The sequence below is a fragment of the Thalassophryne amazonica genome, chromosome 4 (genome assembly GCF_902500255.1).
Source record: "Thalassophryne amazonica chromosome 4, fThaAma1.1, whole genome shotgun sequence".
Classification (NCBI taxonomy): domain Eukaryota; kingdom Metazoa; phylum Chordata; class Actinopteri; order Batrachoidiformes; family Batrachoididae; genus Thalassophryne; species Thalassophryne amazonica.
In genome coordinates this window covers 127477359-127500867 of record NC_047106.1, presented here as the reverse complement: position 1 = coordinate 127500867, position 23509 = coordinate 127477359, and the positions used below count along the sequence as shown (strand labels likewise).

The following is a 23509-nucleotide window of genomic DNA, read 5'->3' as shown; positions in this document are numbered from 1 at the left end:
CACATTCCACCATTACAGGAGTTTTTTTCATGGAAAGAAAAGCGGAGGGACGCGCCACGGAGCCGTTCATTACGTGGGACAAAACCACCTCGGTGTTGATCTCACAGGACGGCTTTCAGGTGGCTTTCAGACGGATTCCGGTTGCTTTCCAGTCGTGTGAATATCCAATTGTGATTGTGCATGAGCTGGACATGCCAGAACATGTCCCGTGAGGCTTCATCACGGCGTTGCTTTGCGCCGAGCAGCTGCACCGCGACGTGTGGCGGAGCCTCTTCTCTTTCCATGACAAAAACTCCTGTAACAGTGAAATGTGCCGTTCATTTTTAAACTGGACGCTGTCTTGATCCGGTATGTCATCTGACTAGCACAGGAATTGTGAAAAGACGTGGACATCAGCACTTTTTCGGCACATTAAGATAGACGTGCGGAGGAGTTCCGCGCGTCGCGGTGCAGCCGCTCGGCGCAAAGTAACACCGTGATGAAGCCTCACGGGACATGATCTGGTTGTTTCAGCGGGGTGTCAGCCTGTCAATGGGGGCTGGGAGCGCGCCGCGCTCTCAGCAGTTGTGGGCCATCCTTAAAGCGGCAGTAACACTCCGTAATCTGTTTAATCCCCATAAAATCGTCCCTGAAAGCCATATTAATTTTTCGAACGGTGTCCACCTGGAGGTCTCTCACAGTTTCTGGAAAACAATTGATGCAGCAAAGCTCCAAATCGTTCAGACATTTATTCGCAATAAAAATCCGCCGAGAGGGTGGACCACACCTCACTCAAAGCCTGCTCACAGGCGAATGACGCAACCGACAGGCATGAAAAAACTCATGCATGCGCACGAGAGTTCAAGCTTGTCTGACGCAATCACACGTGATTCAAATACATATGGTTTTTTAAAAAAAAATAATAAGGTCGGATACTTTTCTAATAGACCTCGTATATTCACTTTATGGATTACAGATGGGACCATTTCCACCTTCCATTTAAAGACATGCAGGTTAGGTGAATTTGAAACTTTGTAATTGTCCAGGTCTCCCTTCCAAAAGAGATGTGACATCAGGGTGAATGTAAGGCATTATTTTTAATTATGATTTTGAATAGCAGAAACACACTGCACTGGATGTCAGACCAGGTTTTTGCTGGTCTGTGGCTCAGACATTTTCTGCTGTCTCACAACCACAGTATACCTTAATTTTTATGCCAACACGACTATGGGTGAATGGATTACTTGTGATTTCCACAATGTGGGCACTGGATATGAAAACTACAGCTGTCAGGTGGAAAGAAACGATGCGTGCCTTGTGAAAAATGTTAAAAATGGCATAGTGAACTTACTTTTATTCAAAGTCTGCTTATAGCTCACATTATTTTAGTGTGTAATTAAGCCAAGGACTTTCACAGAACAACAAGATATGGTTATAGTTAAGCATCACACACAAAATGTAACCGTGTCAGGAGAAAAGAGAAATGATTCATGCCTAATTAGTAATTCGTTCTCTAAATAGTAACTCATGCACAAGTTATCATCCTCATCCTTTTCGTCCATTATTTCGTCTTGTGACCAGTAGAAAGGTGATATGTGACTTGATATTTGTGTTTAGTTCCACAAAGCAGCTATTTGCCTTCCAGAGGTTGCTCATAATCCTTTGCATATGTGCAGGTTCTGGTTGTTGCAGAGGACAAAGACATGAGATAAGCAAAACTGAGTGGGGGGGACACTACAGCAGGGACCTTTGCTCAGCAGTAGCCTGTGAAAAATGTTCAGGAAAAGTTGCTCAGACGACTCAGATTTTGTACATTAGCCATGTAGAGAGAACGCCCACACACCACTGAGTATAGTCTGTCTTAATTCCCACTCACATCAGCAATTATTGATTTTCTTTTTCATTTTTCTGACAAGCAAGGACTTCTGTCTTTGGCAGTAGCCACAAGCTTGGTTCACAGGTCCCACTCATTTCTGAAATGACATTTTATGAAGGAAATGTGTTTTTGAACCATTGGACATTGTACACCAACAAATCCTGTAAAGCCAGACTCCTACACCCACATTACAGGCTGCACCCTAGACATCCGGTGCCCGTGGCAAACCCCATGAAAAGTTATGAACCACTGTACAGTTAATAATGGTTGGTTTTTGACAGGGTAAATATATAAGAGCCCAGATATCTAACCAACAGTAACAGTAATCAGAGGATCAGAGGGTTTAACAGTAATGTAAAGGTCGTGTGTAAAAATCTGACCAGTGTTGGTGACGCAGAAAGATTTGCTTAGTTGTGCCAGAGTCAGACAAGCCTTTATTGGCCATGAACAAAACTTGACATATCTACTGCCAAACATCACAAATTTCAACGAGTAATTTGAGAAAATGCAAGAACTTTATTAATTCTGCTTAAAATGTTGGTATAATGTTAGTACATGCCTCCAATATGCCCGTCTCCACCCTCTCATGATCTGTCTTGTTAACTTTGGTTCTTCTATGTGGCATCTCATTAGGTGATATTCTGCATGGCACGAAATGTGTTCCAGCTGTGCATAGCAATGATGCAGCTGTCATGTGCAGCTTTGACTGCCGTGCACGCTGAGACATGGTTGGGGCAATCCTGTTTGTTTTTATTTTCCCCATGTTGTCTTTGTTTGCAGACATGCGTGCAACACCATGCCTTGCACATGGGTGATTGGAGCACATGTGATATGTGTTCCAGCTTTGTGTTGTGCTGATGCCGCGGATGCAATCTGGAGTGGCGTACACTGTAGGACCGCAGCACTGGCCATGGCCGGTGGTCAGCTCCCTCCCTGCGTGATTTCGAATGTCATCCAACTCGTGACGTGATTACATGTCAGCCACAGTCCCCTGACAAAGGCATAGCTGTAGTGCATGTGTGACCATGTCAATCAATACATGATCAACACGCTCACCTTCCCATTGCAGCAACGCACTCACATAGATGTGCTCACGGCTCCAGCCTGTGGGGTAATTGAGCTGGCCACGCTGATTTTTCTGTGAGGCTGTCAATCACGCTGTGACATGACAGACGGACCATGGACGTTGTGATCACGTGTCACATGACGTGCTGGGGGGGACAACAGCGGGGCACGCCACACACTCGCATGCCATTTCTGTGTGTGGGGAGGACACGCACACTCGCATGCCATTTGTGTTGCGAGAACGGCGGCACACTCAAATGCCATTTGTGTTGCTCGGTAACCCACTTGTGGGGCACTTTGAAAAGGTGGGGCCGTTTGCACAGCCAGCTCGACAGTGGCTGTCTGCTCTCTGTTTTCGTGCTGGCAGCGCGAATGTCCCTGCCTTTTCTAAGTGCCCCACGAGTGGTGATGGATGTTTGTGGGTGGCACCTGGGCTCCGGCCGAGAGTGGGTCGATTGGCCACTTGTCCGGCATTCAACGACATTCAGCCGCTGGTGTGAAGGCTGCCTTGATTGCGCCATTTGGCCATGGTTCAACATAGCCAATGATTTTGTGCAGCTCCTCAGCTGTGGCACGATTTGTCCATCCAACCTGCGTACGACATGTCATGCAAACACAATCAGATGGCAGTGTGACCTCATCTTTCCCACCGTTCAAATGGGGTTCCAGCATGAGCGGCACATGAATATAGAGTGTACGTGCCGTGCCCGAATGGATGTGGTGACTGCTGTACGAGGTGTTCGAGTGCGGCTCCGTTTTTCCCACAAGTACCATTCAAATCCTCATTCATGCTCCATTCTGCCTCAGTTGTGTTATGTGTGAAGGGACCCTAAGCGTGATCTGTATCCTCTGGGGGAGGAATTCTAAATAATTTTGCCCTTTCAAGGTCACACAATGCCAAAAGGTCATGTAATCAATAGAAAGGTTGTATATTAGTTTTTAGCCGTAACCATAGGTGTATCTTTGACAGTTTCTTGGAATACTCACTCTAAGTGTCCCCTGTACAGTCAGAAAATTTAGAGCATGGCTTGTGTCCTTGACCTTTTACCGATTTTTCTTAAAATTGCGTGACTTTGTGCTTGGCTGACTTTCACCAAGGTTGGCCCAAATCGGATCAGATCTTTTCAAGTTAATTTGTTCAAACCCATGTGGAACCACGGAAGAACAGTACCTCCCTCACTGTTACTGCACCAGGGTATAATGGGTAAAAATGTTGCATGAAGTGAATGCGGTGGTGGTGTGGCTCTGTATGACTATATGAGCTAAAACTATAAGATGTTTGAAAAATTGTCAATGGTGGTTGATAATGTTCCATTCAATGAGGTGAAGCCATCGTGCCATTGAACTCAAACATTCATTCTTTGTTTTATATAACGGCTAAAATAGATGCTTGTCATTTGATATTGTATTAATTTATAAACAGAAAAGGAACTTACATTTTGGTGTAGTGCTTTGACATCACCAGTCCAACACGTTAGGGCCCCTTCACACATAGTGCGAATTTAGTCAATTTGCACATAAAGTGCGCATGAAGCAGGAATCGTGTGCAAAACTTGTAAAGTCGTAGCTGCCTTGCTGTCATCACGTGGACATAAATAAAAACATATATTGCTGTGGCGATGGGCTGCAGCGTGCGTGCACTCATGGACAGGCTGCCCCCAGGTTCAAACGGACCGTCAGATCATAACACACAGCGGTGGATCAGACTGTCAATTAACCCACGTGAGCTCTGTTCCACATGACGTGGCGTTAGTCCTGCAGTGCACCCTCCATAAGATATGCGTGTCGGGCAGGACACGCACGCGGGGCCGGGTGGACGCCACCAGCAGATGTGGACATGATCGGCGCACCCTGCTTCTCATTCATGTCATTTCATGACTGTACGTCAGTGACCGTGGGTCATCTACAGAGGAACAGATGGATCATATTTGGATTGCCCGCTTGATAAATGCGGTGTTTTTATATGATTCAAATTTATTAATTTATATAGTGCCAATTCATGATGAAATTGTCTCAAGGCGCTTCACACAACATAAAACACACACAAAAAAAACTGAATTAAACATTTAAAACACAGTAAAAAGATGACCATAAAAGAATACAAGAATAAAAAGGCATCGTAACACTAATGATAAAACAGGGAAAACAAATGAGTCTTTAAACGGGACTTAAGTCTCCACAGTATCAGATTGCCGAATGTGTGCCGGGAGATCATTCCACAGAGCTGGGGCACGGTAGAAGAAAGCTCTGTGACTGGCAGACTTTTTATTCACCCTGGGAACACACAGAAGTCCTGCACCCTGACAATGCAGGGCCCGAGCTGGTACATAGGGGCTTACCAGGTCAGCCAGATAGGGAGGTGCAAGTCCATGAACAATTTTATAAACTAATAACAGTACTTTAAAATCAGATCTTGCAGCAACTGCAAGCCAGTGCAAGGACGCCATAACGGGCGTAATGTGGTCAAACTTTCTGCTTTGTGTCAAAAGTCTGGCAGCAGCGTTTTGAACCAGTTGAAGACCCCTAGTCCTGGACTGCGGTTAGCCATGAAAATAGAGCATTACAATAGTCCAATCTAGAATAGACAAATGCATGAATCAAAGTCTCAGCATCAGCCATAGACAGGATGGGACGAATCTTCGCTATATTTCGCAAATGGAAGAAAGCAGTCCTCATAATGTCTCTAATGTGGAGATCAAAGGACAACGTAGGATCAAAAATTACTCAAAGGTTCCTCACTTTATCCTTATGATGTATAACACACGAACCTAAGCTGAGTGCTAGCTGATCAAATTGATGCTGATACCTTGCTAGACCAAGAACCATAACTTCAGTCTTTTTGCGGAACCCCAAACTTAATGTCCCTATGATCAGAGGAGGTGCCATTACACAATACACAGCAAGAATGAGTGGACAGGCATGACGTCAACGATGCAAGAGCAGTTCCAGTAATCTCAAAGTGATACTCCACCCTATTGAGTAAAATATGATGATCCACAGTATCAAACGCAGCATTAAGATCCAGCAGCACCAAGACTGTAGTGGTATCTGAGTCCATTGCTCACAAAAGGTCATTCACTACTTTAGTAAGTGCTGTCTCTGTGGAGTGATATTTTCTAAAAGCAGACTGCAGTGGCTCAAAAAGATTCTCAGTGAGGTAGTCCACGAGCTGTCGCGAAACCACTTTTTCAAGGATTTTAGAACAAAATGATAGATTTGAAATCAGTCTATAATTTTTCAGTACACTAGGGTCGAGATTGGATTTCTTAAGTAATGGTTTAATCACTGCAGACTTGAAACATTTAGGAACAGATCCAGAAGTTAATGAGAGATTTATAGTTTCCAGCACAGTCGGTCCAAGAATGGGCCACAGGTCCTTAAACAGTTTTGTTGGTGTAGGATCAAATAAGCAGGTTGTGCTTTTAGTAGACGTCATGAGCGTCGTCAGCACGCCTAGCGAGATACCATCAAAATCTGTAAATCTGGGTAACACCTCAGTGGGCGCATCCACCTCCACAGCAGTATGCGGTGGCTGGACCAAAGCCTGCTGAGATATGCTCAACCTAATATCCTCAATTTTCTTCTCGAAATAGTCCAAGAAGTCCTGTGCTGCAAAGGGAGAGTGAATAACAGGTGGCTGTCCATGAATGAGAAATGCTACAGTTTCAAACAAAACCTTTGAGTTATGCTTGTTTTTATTGATCAAATCAGAATAATAGGCATGCTTTGTAGCCAGTAGTGCATGCTTATAATGTAAGACAGCATCACACCATGCAAGGTGGAACACTTCTAATTTAGAACTACGTCATTTCCGTTCCAAACCTCGAGCCTTCTGCCTAAGGTCACGCAAGTAACCATTGAACCAAGGTGACCGCGCCTTGGGAAGGCGTGGCCTTAAAAGAGGAGGCGCAACCTTATCCAGTGTAGCCTTGAGCGCTGAATTCAAGCCATCCGCAAAACTATCCACGGATTGAATATTCTCCAGACCCGAAGCCAAAATTTCAGGCAGTCTGGCTTCGAGTTCAGTCATAGTTGAGGGATTAATGCGTCGCCGCAGAGATAGACAAGGCTTTCGGTCCACTAAACGCGGCAACATAAATGCACACCTAATAAATGAGTGGTCAGAGACCACTGAGGCAAGAGGCAAAATGTCAGTGTTCGTGACAGCAAGGCCACGTGTGAGAACCAAATCAAGGGTATTTCCACTAATGTGCATTGAATCCTGAATGCATTGCTGGAATCCCAAGGCATCCACAAGTTCCATAAATGACTTGCAAAAGGGATCATAGGGCTTATTTATATGAATGTTAAAGTCACCAATAATCAAAATGTTGTCCGCACTAGCTGACAGGCTAGAGATGAACGCACCAAATTCATCTAAGAATTCAGAATATAGGCCAGGGGGCCTATAAACAGTGACAAAATAGCATGACTGATTTCCATACCCTGACAATATGTAGCATCATGAGCAGAGCGGAGAGTCAGATGCTCAAACGAATTATATTTATGACCCCCAGCAATCAATAAGGTAAACCTGGATTTATAAATAAAAGCAACACCCCCGCCTTGCTTCGCACCACTAGACATGTGACTAAATGTGTACCCTGGTGGGCAGGCCTCATTCACAGGAAGAACAGCTGTGGGTTTGAGCCAGGTTTCACATAGCCCAATCATGTCCAAGTGATGATCCATAATTAGATCGTTGATCAACAGGGATTTTGAGGACAATGATCTGATGTTAATGATACCCAAATTGAAGACTTCTGTCGGTTTGACAGACTGACATCTTTGACGTTTTCCATCCAGCACCTGGAAAGTGTCAGAAACTGCTGTTGTCACATCAGGACTACAAGTCCCAGAAGCTGCAGCGCTCCGATGACGTAGGCGCCGATGCGCTCAGCTGACCAGATAACCGGCACAGACGACCCAGTCCGATGGAATACAAACTTTCTCCGGGAGCCTCTGTGGATGCAGCGAGGTCGGCGGAGCAAACCAAGCTCTCTGATAGCGAGAATGTCCCCAGGGACATTGTTGTTGTTCAGGCTCCGTAGCTCAGCTGCAGAGTAGCTTAGCATCACGCTAGCCGAGGGAGTGAAATGCGGCATCATACAGTGCAAAAGGCACTAAATCAAAAATGGTTAAAAATGCGCACTGATGTGTGGTTTTATTTTTTTTAAAATACGTCCATGTCCTTTCTGATATCAGGCAGTTTCCCACAGCTTTCACAGGACAGTGACGGTAGCTTAGTGGTAAAGTTTCTGAATGGAATTCAGAGCTTTTGGAAGCCGCGGGTTCGATTCCCATGGGTGGCATGTAATTTTTTTTTTTTTTCTTCACAGCAGCTTTTCACAGCTGCTGTGAAGAAAAAAAAAAAAACGTGTCTATGTGCACGGAACCATCACAACGTCTTTTTTTCACCACATCATGCAGCTGCTGGTGCTGTGCTCCTGTATGAAGAAACTATTGCACTGGCATTGTGCACGGCTGCCGGTGCGATGTTTCATGGTGCGCTCATACGAGCTCTACCGCCATGAGTTGCCCTGGAGTTGTACGTATTCGCACTATGTGTTATGTGTCGGACGCGGTCGGAGCACCGACCCAGCGTTTGACAGGACCTAGCACGAAATAAGTAGAGCACGGTTCAAAAGATAACAGAATTTAATAATCATAATAAGTGCAGTGATAAACAACCAAAAATGTCCGCGGTCTGGTGAGGTGAAAACACGGCGCGCTCTCAGCAGCGCAAACGGTCCGGAGCCACAGCAGTTCGGACCCAGGGACCCCACCGACACCCCCCCAGGTGGCCGCGACAAACGGAGTCTGTGAATAAAGAAAACATGAGGTGAGTCCAACACTCTCCACCCAGAGAGACACAGCTCAAAAGGGTGCACACAATCAGCAAACACTTCCTGGCTTAAATATATATCAGCTTCTCACCCTCCAGGCAAGGAACAACTCAGTTCAAATCTCCACTGCAGCAGAAGCTGATTAGACAATTAGCATAATGTGACAGCGCTCACTAACACAAGGTGTGAGGGACACCAAATCCACTGTCATTACTTCATAAAAGTCACCAAAACCAAATTACCTCAGGAAGTGTGCTGAAGAGCGTGAGACCTCACCCAGTCCTCCTTCACAGACTGTGGCGTCAAACCTGGAGCGGTCTCTGCGTCCGTAATGGTGAGATTGTTCTCCTGACGTCGATCTCACACGTCTGCTCACAAGGTCGAGTCTCTGGCAAAATCACACACTGTGCATTCAAGGTTTAAATGCAGCAATCTGATCAAGACAGAATACACCACAGCTGTGAGTCCTGATGACCTGCACGTGAAAACAAGCCTCAGGTGTTCAGGGTGAGGTCCTAATGCTCAGCCACTCAGTCCTGAATGCATACCACCTGGTGGGAGAAACAGAAAAACAAAAACCAAGCCAGCCAAACACCCCAGCACACAACACTATGTGTGAAGGGGCCCTTATATAGGAGTCCAAAAGTGTTCTCAGTCAACTTGGAGAAAACAGTTAGTCTGTGATACCTCCAAAAACAAAAGACTTTGTGTGCTTCCTCAGTCCAGCAAAAAATCGTGTCAGAAATTTGTCCAGATTTTTATCCTAGCAGCTCTTCATGCCTCCAGACAGTTATAGCGTAGTGGATTTGGTTTTGTGTGTGTGTGTTAGAAGAATTAGAACCATCAGTTAGCTTGTTCAAATCGTCGTCCGTCAGCAAAACAAACTCCGCTATGTTTAGCTAAACCATGGGTTAAATTTCTCCCTCACCGAGACGGATTTCCGTCATTTGGAAAAATTTAACCACACATACGCGTGCACACGTGGTGTCATGCGTGTTTTGGGGCCGAAATATGATAGTCTCACTGTCAAAGCAACATCCCATTCTGCGCTAATCAAAACAGCAGCAATGTCAGCGTGGACTGCGGAAGAAGGGACTGTGTGAATTTTCACTCCTCTCCGCTCTGTTTACTGCTTGCTATGAGCCACGGTCTTTCTCCTCCCTGTCTTGGTGGGAACATTGGCAGACACTCCCCAAGTAGAGCGAGATGTGGCTTTGCTTTGAACCAATGAAGCAATGATCCGACTCTGCTTCGATGGTTTGTCGCTTTATCTTAATTTTCCCCCGCTAAAACCCTAAAGAGCATATGTCTGTGAGTAATATTTACCTTTTTTATATTAAACCGACCTGTTATGGTCTTCTAAAACAGTTGATAGATGTATTTTATAACTTCAAAACGGGACCGATGCTAACGCGTTAGCATGTCTATGGCGTTTTAAATGATAAAGTTTGCATTAAGCAGTTCGCATCTCAGCACAGTTTGTGTGCGTGTTTTCTGTATAATAAATAATGGCTCAGTGTTTGTTGTCGTAAAAGAGTCAAATGTATTACGAATTATGATTCATTTATTTTTATTTATATATTAATAATAATCAGAAGAATCAGAATCAGAATCGCCTTTATTGTCATTGTAATTTCCATTACGAGTTTTGAGTGCAACTAAAAAAAATGGTGCTTTCCGTGGTGCGAGTAATTTTTTGCCAAATGAAAGATCGTGAAATTTAACGGTAAATTATTCAGAGTATATGCACAACTAATATAAACATAAGATAAAATAAAATGAAATGTGGACTAAGTAATGTCAAACGAGAATTATATACAACTGGTTAAGTTTAATGACAATTTGTTTCGGTCAAACCACATCTAAGTTGTGTTTTTATACAAAGAAATAAAATGCTGTAAATTGCACATTTGTGTCTTTTTCATGAAAATAACTTATTAAAGATCACATATTACACTTTAGTCAGGCCTTTAAAATACTTTTGTGGACTCTTGCTGTAATATGTTGTCAGTGGTTGAGATAGTTTCTGTAGGCATCTAAAAATGCTCATAATCGGATGAAACCTGATGGAAATCTCTCAAAATAAAACAAAACATTATTCAAGGTATGTTTTTGGACGAGAATATAACATCATAACTTTATTACAAGGTCAAACAAAACAAAACTCACATGTAAGCAGTGGTGGGCACACTTCCGATAATCCGATAACAGATAATTATCGAAGATAATGTTTTCATTATCGGATTATCTTTTTAGATAAATTTAAAAACCATCATCGGAGTAATTATCTTCCAATAAATTATCGTCCGATAACCTTTAGACCGATAACGTACTAAACTAAGCTGAACAGTGAAAAACATTTTTAAAACTGTTAAAGCTGTTGAGACCTACGTGTTAAAAGTTTCCTAATAAGCATGTTGTTCTATCCTCTGCAAACAGAAACCACTCTATCGTCTGTAAGCAAAGGAGAACTGGTGACCAAGAAAAAGTCATTTCCTTTAACATACCATACTAATATAATCACAATGTCACCAAGTCAACCAGAGGCATACATGTTTAACTTATGGTTCAAATTTTAACCACTCATTTTAGACAAGTTATTTAAAATTATTGTCATGTCTGAAGTTTATAAAGTGAAAATATCAGATATATGTTTTTGTTTTAAAGTAATGTGCTAATTTTTAAGGTTTTGTGAGCACATGCTGTGCCAGGCAGCAATGCATTATGGGTAGCATAAGGTAATCTCAGATGTTCACGACAGGACAAATGCATTTCAGACACTCTGTTCAGGGTCCACAGATAACAGCATTAACCTCTAGTGCCTAAAACGCTCGTGAATATATTCTCTGGGTTTATAGACGTTAGTGTATTTGCGTTTGTTAAATTCCATGCATCTTAAATGTAGCAGACACGGATTATCTGGAATTTTGTTTGACATTTTCTCAAGGCCGCTACTGCCATCTACTGGCCAGGAGTGTTCATGGCAGTATTAAACGTCGGTACATGGCTGCTCTCAAAGTGTTGGTATTGTCCATTGTCCAGGTGCTTTTTGTGTGCATATATTTGTTAACTTTGTATTCTAAAACTACGGTTAGAAGTAATTCCGACTCCTTATCGGTCCACACGAACGAGGTTGGCGCCATGTTTTTAGTTTTTGTGGAAGTGACGACAAGAGAATAAGGCTCCTGATTGGATAGAATTTTAATCAGTACCACCACCCAAAGGTTTGGCAGACTAATTACAACACATTTATACGGTTTGATGTGGATGGATTTTTTTTTTAAACGACGTAGTGTGGATGAAGTTTTTTCCCCAAACTGAAAGGTTAAGATATTCGGTTTTACAAATACCCGACAATGTGTGTACATGGCCTTATGTCTGTGAAAGGCACTATATAAATAAATTTACTTACTTACTTACTAATATTGAGTGCACGTTTTACAACATCATAAAAGTTTTAAAACATGCAATTGTGATGACACTTCCAGGGCTCCGTAAAAATGCCTGTTTTTACAAATAAAAATGGAATATTTTACAAAAGCACATTTATCTTTAAACCAACACACGACACACGTCACATTAACGTGTTGGTTTACATAATGGATTACTGAACCAATCACTGTTTAGCACTTTTACCCAGAATGCTTTGCGGTCTGTGTTTGTTACAAAACCTCAGAATTAGTGCCTTATTCAACATTAAAAGATATATGTTATATTTTAACTTTGTACAAATGACAGAATTGACATTAATGGAGTTATTCTATCAGTATTTTCAAAAAACCATAAGTTAGTATGACTTTATTTGTCAAGACCTCCGCCTGACCGGAGTGTTGAAATTGATAGGGAGTTGGCTTTATGGCTGCTCTCAGTGGTCCTCTGTTGTGGGAGTGCTGTTGTAAACAAGAGCTGCCAGCAGGGACAGAATGTTGAAAGAAAAATGATTATGATTAGTAAAGAGTTGATTTAGTGGGTGATCTCAGGATTTGTCTGTGCTGTTTCCTGCAGGGAGCAGCATGGTCAAACATTTTTGCTTATTCTTTAGGTCTTTTACCGCTTTTGATGCTTTCAAAAACGATTGTTAAAAATCAATTTTAGCTCTTTAGTAACTGCAAATGTCCCATAGACAACACCGGAATTTATTGGTTATCTGTAACTTCCGATACATTTTTGGGTGGTTTATCAAAGATAACTTTTCAGTTATCTTATTATCTCTTATCGAAGTTAATTTTTTGGTTATCTGTGCCCACCACTGCATGTAAGCAAAAAAAAAAAAAACAAACAACAAAAAAAATTGATTAATCGATTACTAAAATAATCGTTAGTTGCAGCCCCAGTTTATTTTAGGAGTGAGAGCATTTTACAGATTAAATGTGAATAAGCCAGTTTTGAGTTTCTCAGTGCGCATGTGTTTTCAAAACTGGTGACATTGTTACTTTGTGCACAACAGAACAACATTGTCAGTTGCTTTAGGCCCTAATTTTGTATTTTATTGACTGTACAGCGACACAGCACCCATTTGGTGCATTCACCGGATTAGAACAAATCAAAATACTACAGAAGACAAAGAATTTTTACTTGACAGTTTGAAGTGCGTTTTCTTTGTTTCAGAAGACTTCATACCCATTAAAATTCACCAGAATATACAAAATTTGACTTGCTCTTTTAAAAAATTTCTGGGGGAGTACCCAGACTCCCCATAATCAATAGTGTATTTTTACTTCACAGATTTGCATGATGGGAACTGATGTACCACAGCATATGGCAATATTCTTAAGGTCATTAAAGCAATATTATGGAACTGTCCTTAAAACAGTTTTTCAAATTGATATTTTCATATACTTGGGATAAACGTCTTCAGAAGTGATGTTTGTGGTGATTTAATTAAACGGTATTTACATTCTGTGATTATAATGAGGTTTAAGGGCCCGCACAGAAATGGTGTCCAGGGGCCCATGGCCACTTTAATCAGCCCCTGGACCACAACTCAGCATGAACATGGTGAAATGTCCTCCTACCACACAAAATGAATTAAGGAGCGGCAGAGTTCAGACCGTGTGAGAGAGGCACAGAGGTGTCGACAGACTACAGTACCGTGTACTGAACAGCACTAAAAACACAATAGACTTGCATCTAAGCTGCAGTACTGTTGAGGGTTTTTTAAAATAGCAGTTTATATTAAAGTTTATGAGTTGTGACATTTTCAATGCATACTAGGGCATATTTCCATTTCTTTTTCTTTCAAATCAGTGTGTAGCTAATCAATTTCCCAGGTGGCTCATTGAAACTGCAGCCAATTAGCCACAGCGACTAACACTTTCTGAACCCCAGAGAGAACCCAAAAGAAGCTTTCACAAGATTGAATTTCATTTACTGATGCCGTTTTGAGGGGATTTGGAGGGAAATGTAAATGAACTGCTTGAACAGATGGCTGCTTGAAAGTATAAAGTGATTTAACATGATGCCATCGAAGCCCGTGCAAACCACGTGCATAGAAAACTGTCATTACGATAGAACTGTAATGAGCACAATCTCCATTTCTTCCCACAACAGATGTATCCTGAGCTTCAAATCACAAATGTGGTGGAAGCCAACCAGCCCATTCGGATCGAGAACTGGTGCAAGAAGGAGAAGAAGGTGTGCAAAGGCCACGCCCATATCGTGGTGCCTTACAAATGCCTAGGTAAGATTACACACAAGTAGTACAATCAGGTGTTTGGAGAGAACCCCCTGAGACGACCGTATAGGGTATCATATATGTATGTATATCAATGTCAGCTGCCTCCCCTCTCCTATATTCGGCTTCCGCTCATCATTGAGAAAGAAGAGATTATGATACATCTTAGCCACAGGCAGAGGTGACACGCACCAATATTGGAGTCTGACTCAGTTGACTAATCCTAGCCTTGAGCTGCAGATTGAGCAGATCCAGGCTGGATAGGCACTAATGTTTCTCAGAATGGCTGCCTCTGGGGGGGGTACTATTATTACTGGGGAGGGTTGTTGAGCAATAAGGCACAATCTTATTTCTCCCCTCAGACAATAGCTATAAACTAACACAAGCACAGGGTCAGTGAGAGGGAGATCTGTGAGGACTCCTCCTTTATTACTCTCTATTTCTCCATTTGCACGCACTGTCATGCACACCCCTCTCTCCTGCAGCATCACTGTAATCAGCAGTGGCAACAAGGCTATATTCGGCTTTATTAAATGTCAGGTGGACCGCCAGGGTTTTTCAGGAGGCATTCTCAGTGCCTGCTGACTTACACAGGCACACTACACTTCTGTTGCCTTTGAGCGATGCAATAACTGACATTGGAGTTCTGAAACAATGCGTCTTTGTACTTGCCGAGCGATGCCAGTGAGAAAAAAAAAACTTCTCCACACAACAAAAGTTTCCCAGTATTCTTTGTCTGTCCGAATGCCTCTTGCTGATTGAGTTGTGCCGCTATCCGGGATGAAAAACCCATTAGCGGTTGCAGTGGACTGTGAAATGGGCTACGATTCAAGAGCATTTTTGGCAACTGCAGAGAGGAGGATTTTGGAAAATTCAGAGGATGGCAAACACTACAAGTGGAGTGACCACTTGGAGACTGAGATGGGAATACAGATGAAACAGGTTCACAGGGACAGTCTGTCACTAAAATTCCCCAGTTTGCTCTCAGCACGTAACGTGCTCTGTGGGAGTGTTGGCACTTTCTCTCAGGGTGCCTGTTTCATGTTCAAGCACAACCAGCAGGATGGGAATCAAGCAACAGTTCCATTTGAGGAGCATTTTCAAAAAAGTTTTCATCTGTTGGAATTTTATGCCTCAGACATGATCACCTGCTGTTACGAGCGGCAGCACAGGATGGCACGGTGGCCCCAGGTTCATCTCCGATCTGGTCCTTCCTTTATGGAGTTTACATGTTCTCCCCGTGTTTGCGTGCATTCCCTCCTGATACTCCAGCTTCCTCTCACATCCAAAGAGATGCGGCTTAGGTGAGCTGTTGATCCTAAATTGATCCCAGGTGTGAATGAGCTTGGTGCATCTCAAAAAACTGGAATATTGTGAAAAGTTTCTTGTCAGTTTTTTCAGGAAGGGAAAATGTTACATATTCTATACTCATTATTATCAGGGCTGTGAAAACTCCACAGATTCACACAATTCCGTGGATTTTATCATGGGGAGGAGTGGGGGGGTGGTGCTAGTGTTGTACTCTGTAATCATGATCATCACAGAGTTTGTAAACTGCCTATCGCAGAGCATTCTTTGTTATGACATTGTGCAAGTTTTATAAATCCATGGACACTGATCTGTGTAACAGATACAAATCAGTGTCCGCGGATCTACGAAGTTCCGCGGAGAAAAATGCCTCACTCAAAGCATGGCTGTTATGACAGTTGTCATAAAGTGCAACTGGTTGGTTGCTATGGTGACGCTGTGTGCCTAGCTGCTGCAAGACACTGTTCTTAAGCTAAACGTAGCGTGTGGATATTGCATATTTTTAGAGCTATCAAATTTTTAAAAGAAGAATTTTGCGGTATGTCTGTCACGGAGCGACGTCGAACAAAGAGAAGATGGTGAGAAAGACAGTGCGACAAAGTTTGATAAGGACTCAAGAATCTGTGGAATTGGCACTGGCTTGAATTTAAAGTCGTCTTCATGAACACATCCAAAAGATAAAACAAACGGGAAAAGCGTCCTGCATCTTGTACCATCAGGAAACATGATAAGAATTTTTCTTTCCCTGGAAAATAAACATTGTGCTGTTCAAACAAGATTTCACACAAGAATATGTGATTTTTTTTTTTTTTATTATTATTAATATAGACTTTCTTTCATTGGAGAAAAGACACTGTGGCTTTGAATGGATTTACAGGAATTTACACAAGAATATAAGTTGACTTTTTTATTAATGTAGACTTTCTTGTATTGGAAAAAGGTGGTTTTTGAAATGCTTTAACAGTCTTTTCAGTCTTTGTGAATTTCATGTAGTTTAATTGTTCTGAGTTAATGCATAATTTGGATTACAATTAAAAGGAAAATCATTCCAGGTCCAACTTCCACGTCATATTCTGTTATTTCAACATTATCATTGACAGTTCAAATGAAAGGTTGAATCTAGGATCATTTAAATATGCACTCATTTGAGATTTTTTTTTTTTTCTTCCAAAAGATGCTGAAAATGTATCATTAGATACCAAATTAATTTGGTTTCTGGGGCCCTATGGGCCCTAGACCCCAGCTTATGGGGAGCAGCACCCCCCAGACCCCTGCTAATTTTCCTCAGATTTCATAAATTTCATTCCACATCCCTGTAGTATTATTGTTGTTGTTGTTGTTGTTGATATTGAATGGCTATGAGCTGTTTACATTTATGCATAATATGTATCCAGCTCTGAATCACCTGTTGGGGCACGATAGTGCAATGGTCGTGATCTTCCCCACCAAAGAAAGAAGGTGCCTGGTTACAGGTTTTACGCCGGATGTTCTTTTGGCGTAACTCCAGATGGACTTGGAGAGTTATACACATGTTTGTTTGACAGTCAACATGTAGATCCATGCTGGTTTTGCTGTGGTGATTCTGAATGAAAATGAGAAGCCGTCGGCCTAACAAGCAAAAATCACATGCAAGAATATGTCCGCCTCAAGTATCCTTCCTGTCCGGAAATAGGATCGCATCTCCATAGCAAAAGATACCTTTATGGAATCTTGTGGTCATCTACTTTCACGACTGTGCACAGCTGTCGTCGCTAATAATAACACTCCTACACCTCTCATTACGATACAGCGCCATAACTACCATTTAATTAAAACAACACCATTACTACTTCCACAATAATTAAATGTGTGTGTTTCTTGTTGTTGCACGTGTCTGGTCATCATTATTCAGGGCTTGCACACTTAAATGCACAGTTAAATCTGTCCATCTCACCTGCTCTGTGGGGCTGCAAACGAGGGCTGTGAGGAGAGACAGAGGAGCCAGATGGAGAAGGAGCGATAAACATAAGGTGTTGATAAGAAGGAGGGTAATGAGAGGGCTTCTGCTTAATTATGTAATGGAGCATGTTATGTGCGTAATTGGGGAGCTCTGATCATATGCTCCGAGCCTCTGTCGCCTCGACGAGCATTACCTCTTCACTTCAGAGATCAGGTGCTGCTGCATTATTCATTATTTGCAGTTTTCACATCATGTGTAAGAGCTTACTATAAATATTCATTAATTACAGCGAATCAAAAGGCAACATTGACTGAAGGTAGCGTGGACCATAGGATTAAACAGGCCAGACCTTATGGGGTTTATCTGAATAATACGACAGACACATGTCCCCCAACTCAGCAACAAGAACTTCATGTTTCCTGTCTCCAAACAATAATTCTGCACATGAGTATCTTCTTTGTTCCGTGGCAGTTTAATCCCTGCAGCATGATGTCTTTGTCACCCAGCGGAGGATTAGATTCATCTTTTTTCACTTGTTCTGTCTCACACGCTGAGAACAGGGACAGTTTGGGGAATGTCAACAAATGCAGCAGCCCCTTGCTGGAAAAGAAAATGAATTTCAAGGCTAGGTACAGATGCAGTTGTGCTCAGAAGTTTACATACCCTGGCAGACTTTTTTGGTCCAATTTTCGGAGAATCTGAATGATGATACAAAAACTTTCTTTTCACTCGTGGTTAGTTGGGTGAAGCCATTTATTGTCATACAACTGTTTCCTCTTTTTAAATCAAAATAACAACAGAAACTAACCAAATGACCCTGATCAAAAGTTTACACACCCCTGTTCTTAATACAGTGTGTTGCCCCCTTTAACATCAATGACAGCTTGGAGTCTTTTGTGGTCGTTGTGGACGAGGCTCTCTGATGGTGAAGCTGCCACTGAATATGTCTTGAACTTTATTTACATCAATTACGAAGAAATACAAACCGTATGGCACTCTGTGGAGTAGACGGTTCTCAACAATTGAGTGACTGTGCAAGAAGGAGAAGAGTGAGGAAAGACACCCAGACAACCCAGAAGAAGTTCAAGGCTTATGTGGTTGTGAGAAATTGTGCAGAGTGCAAACTTTGCATTTACCTGAGACAGTAAGTCATTGTGGGTAGATGGCACCCAGGGACCTTCTCTGCCATTTTGGTAACCCTCTGGAGGCAAACCATGTACAGACACAGTATGTGAGGATGCTCTCGTAGAGCAGTAAAAAGAACACAGATAACGAAAAGATAACTTAATAATGTCACATATTTAATTTTGTCTGAAAAGGGCATTTTCAGGTTAACTGATAAATCACTCTGACTACAAACTGTCAGGAAAATGGTCACACAAACGTTCGCATTGCAATCAACCACATATAAAGAAAAGTTGTTAAATGGTTTGTTTTACCTGCGGAGGAGGTAAAAACCATAAGATGTTCAAAGTTTTCCCCCCGATACATCAATTAAAACAATTATCAAAATAGTTGTCAAACATTGAGTTGATTGCATTGAAACTATTCAGTTTTACACTGTAATAGTTTAACATTGTATATTTATTTGTGTTGCAGTAACTGAACTCTGTATGTCTTCGAGCAAGGGTTAAAAAAAAAAAAAGAGTACTGCTTGTCAGTAGACCTGGAGTTTCTAGCTTTCTGAGATCTGGAATTGTGACTTTTTACCAGGTTGGGTTGTCGAGCTCAGATCCGAAGCTTTGGGCTGCTTTGTACCTCTGATACGTTTCAGTGAAACACTCAACAATCATTGACCATTCACAAACATGACACATAACTTTAGCGTGCTGTTGACAAAGTTTGTAGATTTAGTAAAGAGCAGGGCGCTGCCAATGTCTAATATTACAGGACAGTGAAACTGTGAGTAATTTGATAAGAGATACAGTCTCAGTATTGTGTCAGAGCCCCACACTTCTGGCACTCCTTCACCTCTGGCAACAGAAATGAGCCAGCTTATGAAAAAAATGACTACATTCAACAGAAAAAAAGACAATAGCATGAATTTGAACCCCCATTTCAGCTATTATATGGAAGGCCAGGTGGTGGTAATATTTACTTTGTTGTGTTGGTGGGAGGGTGTCAGCTGATATCAAAATGAAGGATAACCAACAATCCAAACAGGACTAGCATTACATAAAATAAGCCTCCAGTTCCCTCCTGGATTTTAGTCTGATTTGTCTGCTTATGTTAATAATAATAATGATGATAACTTGGATTTATATAGCGCCTTTCAAGGAACCCAAGGTTGCTGGATCACCTTAGTTTTTTAAAGCCACAAGTTTTAAGTGTCACATAAACAAGAGTAGCCATATAACCAAAAACAACAGTTAGGATACCGTTGTAACTTTTAAACACAAAACCAGCAATTCCCAAAAGTGTAAGCCATGAACCACTGGGGGGGCCATATGAAGGTAATGCAGGTGGCCTGGGATGGTGACATGGGAGTTCATTAAAAATACAAAAAAAAAAGTTTAAACATACCAAAAATGTTTTTGTAATGTAATCAAAAGGAATAAAATAAACCCAGGGATTTAAATTATGTAATGAGTGCAGTTTAGAAAGAATTAGTTTAACATAGGGAGGTGATGTAGAGTAGGGTAGATAGGGTTGTAATGTAAATATTACCACAGGTTTTCAGTCCCGTCTGAATGTCAGTCATCGATCATGGTCATTTTTACAGAGTGTGCACACCCATGCCTGTAAAGACTTGAGTGACTCTTTTTAAATTATATTTTGGCCTGTAGAAATAGCCTCAGGTCATACTGATCCGGTGCGAATAGTCACTTCACTAATATTAGGAGTTTCAGTAATGAAAGAGTTTTCTGCTGTCTATCTCAAGTATGGTGGTTCTTAAAGAAGTATATGGATGACAGTCAATTCAACAGCATCAGAGATTTGGCTTTTGCATTCACACTTGAGTTTTGTTTTAGACATGTTATGGCTATGTAGTCATGTGCTCATGTTCATGTTGGCACATCATCTCTGTGCTGTCCCTCACTGTGTGTCTTTGGACCACCTGCTCTCCTTTGACACACCTACAGCCTGCATCTCTGTATGCAGATTAAAATATAAAGCAACACATTAAATAAAAAAAAAATCAGTGGGACACTTGTCCACAGACATTTGGAAATTCATAACAGTTTAATCACTCTAACACTGTGAAAGTGTGTATTTCTTCATGTCAAATTCATTCATTTATTCAATTTCCACACCCACTTATTCCAGTGAAAGGTCACAGAGAGGGCAGACTGCACCCAGGATGGGCCGCCAGTCTGTCGCAGGGCCGACACATATAGACAGATAAATCCGTCATGTGTAATTCAGGTTCATGATTTTATGCATATTGCTAAAAATTCAGGTCTGGGAATATGAGTTGGTGCCGTGCATGACTGTATCCACCACACCAAAGAACCACCCTGGGCTCTGATAGGTAACCACCCACACAGCACATTTTGCAGAGTAAAAAACACTCTACAGGGACTACAATGGATCCTACTCCAGCACAAGTTACATTAACTCTATTATAGTGTGAAATCACCTCTATCGTCTTGTCAGATCGAGTTTTTCAACTGCAATAAGAGTCATTCCCAGCATGATAGAGTTGATTTAACACTGTGATAGAGTTTATGTAACTCTATTTGAAGTAGGATCAAATGTAGCAAAATAAACTCTGCTGGTGTCGCAGACTGAACGGCCCCCCTGATGTCGCTGTTGACGGATTAACACCTTGTTTCTGTTTCTGTTTCTTCAAACTGCCTCAGTCATCATCTGTCTCAGCGACAGATATCTGAAGCTTTGTACAACAATCATTTCCACATAAATTCAGCATTATTTCATCTTAAAAGGCAGCAGAAGCTATCAAAGCGCCGCGACTACATGAGCTGCTAGCTGAGGCATTCACTGCGCGTCGTTTCTGCTTAAAATGGCCTCGTTTCTGCTTAAAACTGACTTTAGTATGACTTAAGAGGTTTTCTTTTTATCATCTGATGGTTAATAATCCAATTAATTCATTTGATTGCTTTGGGTGAAGAGACTCCATCTCAGATGTGCTGCTGTGGTCCAAAACTACGCATACGCAGATGCAAAAGGTGGACTGAATTTTGGGGGGGGGGGGGGGGGGGGGGGGGGTTCGGTCTGCATCACCGGCAGAGTTTATTTTGCTCTGCAAAATTTACTATGCAGGCAAAACACTTGTCCTTCCCCCTCCAAAAAACAGCCATCGATCTGCTGCAGCAGGTTGATACACGGATGTGCCCTTGGCCTTTTTCAGTTCCTATGGCCCTCAGCACTGCAACACTGCACCCTGGATCATGTTCAGAAATGTGGGTCACATGGCTGTCATTTCATAGCTGATGTTTCCTCACAATCCAAGTAGTACACCTTATCTCAGTCTACCTAAGTAACTTCATTTAACACAAAGTTATTCCAGCGGTATCCAAGGATTCTCCAAAGAGACATCATCCAAAAACATTGAGTCATCGCCTTAGGTTACTGGTGAGTATGGAAGTCTCACAGCCATACAGTAAGAAGAGAAGCACCAGAACCGCCAAGACTTGGATTTTCATTTTCTTGAAAAGATGTTAAGTTTGCCAAACACCTCTATTCATTGACCTCATGATTCCATAAGCTCCCAGATATAAAATGGTTAATAATGCTTTAAAAATAAATCAACAACCAGGGCATAGATTGAGCTCGGCTGTGACTATGAGGCTAAAATGACATTATTTTAATATCATTTTTCAAGGCAGATGCAATGTGCACAAAGATGCGGTAGGAGAGACTGACAGATGACTAAAGATACATGGGAATGAAATCATTAGGGTGATTTGACCATAGTTCTTGCATCGGGCTAATGATCTTTAATAGAGTTTGGATTTGAGCATGTTGGGGTATAGTTTCTTTATCCATGACACTTTGATATACAGGACTTGTTTCACCAACATGCCAACTCTGCCACCTGCACCATTAGCCTAAAACGTTGTGTTTTTAACACAAATGCAAATAACCCATGTTCAATTATTTTTTGTTGTGTGATTTTTGGTTAGAGCGTCTGTCTGCCTTTGACCTCTACGTTGGCTCAGTTGGTAAAGCAGGCTATTCCTAAACTAAAATGTCAATGATAGAATAACTGAATGTTTCTGTGTGTCGTAGTGGTTAAAAATTTTAGGTGATTACCTTATTCTGTATATTGAATTGTTTTAACACAAAATTAATCACTCAACCATTTAGGGGATTATCTCAAATCATTTAAGTCACACAGTAGACGCCACAGGTTGCTGGCAGAGTGTCAGGCATCAGATTAAGAGGTAATTATCCTGGTCTCAACTACTTAATGCTCAACTTCAAAACATCCCAGTGAGTGCTGGAGGGTGTGTTCTGAAGAAGCCACTTGCCAATGCAGTCATGAAATCTCCATAACAGACACTTCATCCTCTGGCTGCATCTTCAGTTTCTGTCGATCATTTTGTTCTTTCTGTCCACAGAAATAACAAACAGAATCAGTGTTTGACTTTCTGCCAAGATTGTGAACACAGCTCACAACAAAGTACCACATAGGCTTTCATACATTCATTTTCTACTCCAATCAAGGGTCACAGGGGGCTGGGGACTAACCCAGCAGTCATAGGGTGAGAGGCACAGTACACCCTGGACCGGACACCAGTCAGTCGCAGGGCCACACATAAACAAACTCCTTCACACCTTTGATGAATTTAAAGTGTCCAGTTCACCTAACCTGCATGTCTTTGGAAATGGGAGAAAGCTGGAGCACCCAGAGGGAA

At 41.9% G+C, this 23509-nt stretch overlaps 1 protein-coding gene across 5 annotated transcripts in view; it reads left to right on the top strand.

Annotated features, from left to right (window-relative positions):
• The window catches only part of aplp2 (amyloid beta (A4) precursor-like protein 2), a 230237-nt gene that overhangs the window by 101978 nt on the left and 104750 nt on the right, over positions 1-23509 (top strand). For all 5 annotated transcript variants that reach the window (XM_034168526.1, XM_034168523.1, XM_034168525.1 and 2 more), the window contains exon 3: positions 14317-14446. In XM_034168526.1, coding sequence (XP_034024417.1) covers positions 14317-14446 — 130 coding nt within the window. The remainder of the gene's footprint in view (positions 1-14316; positions 14447-23509) is intronic.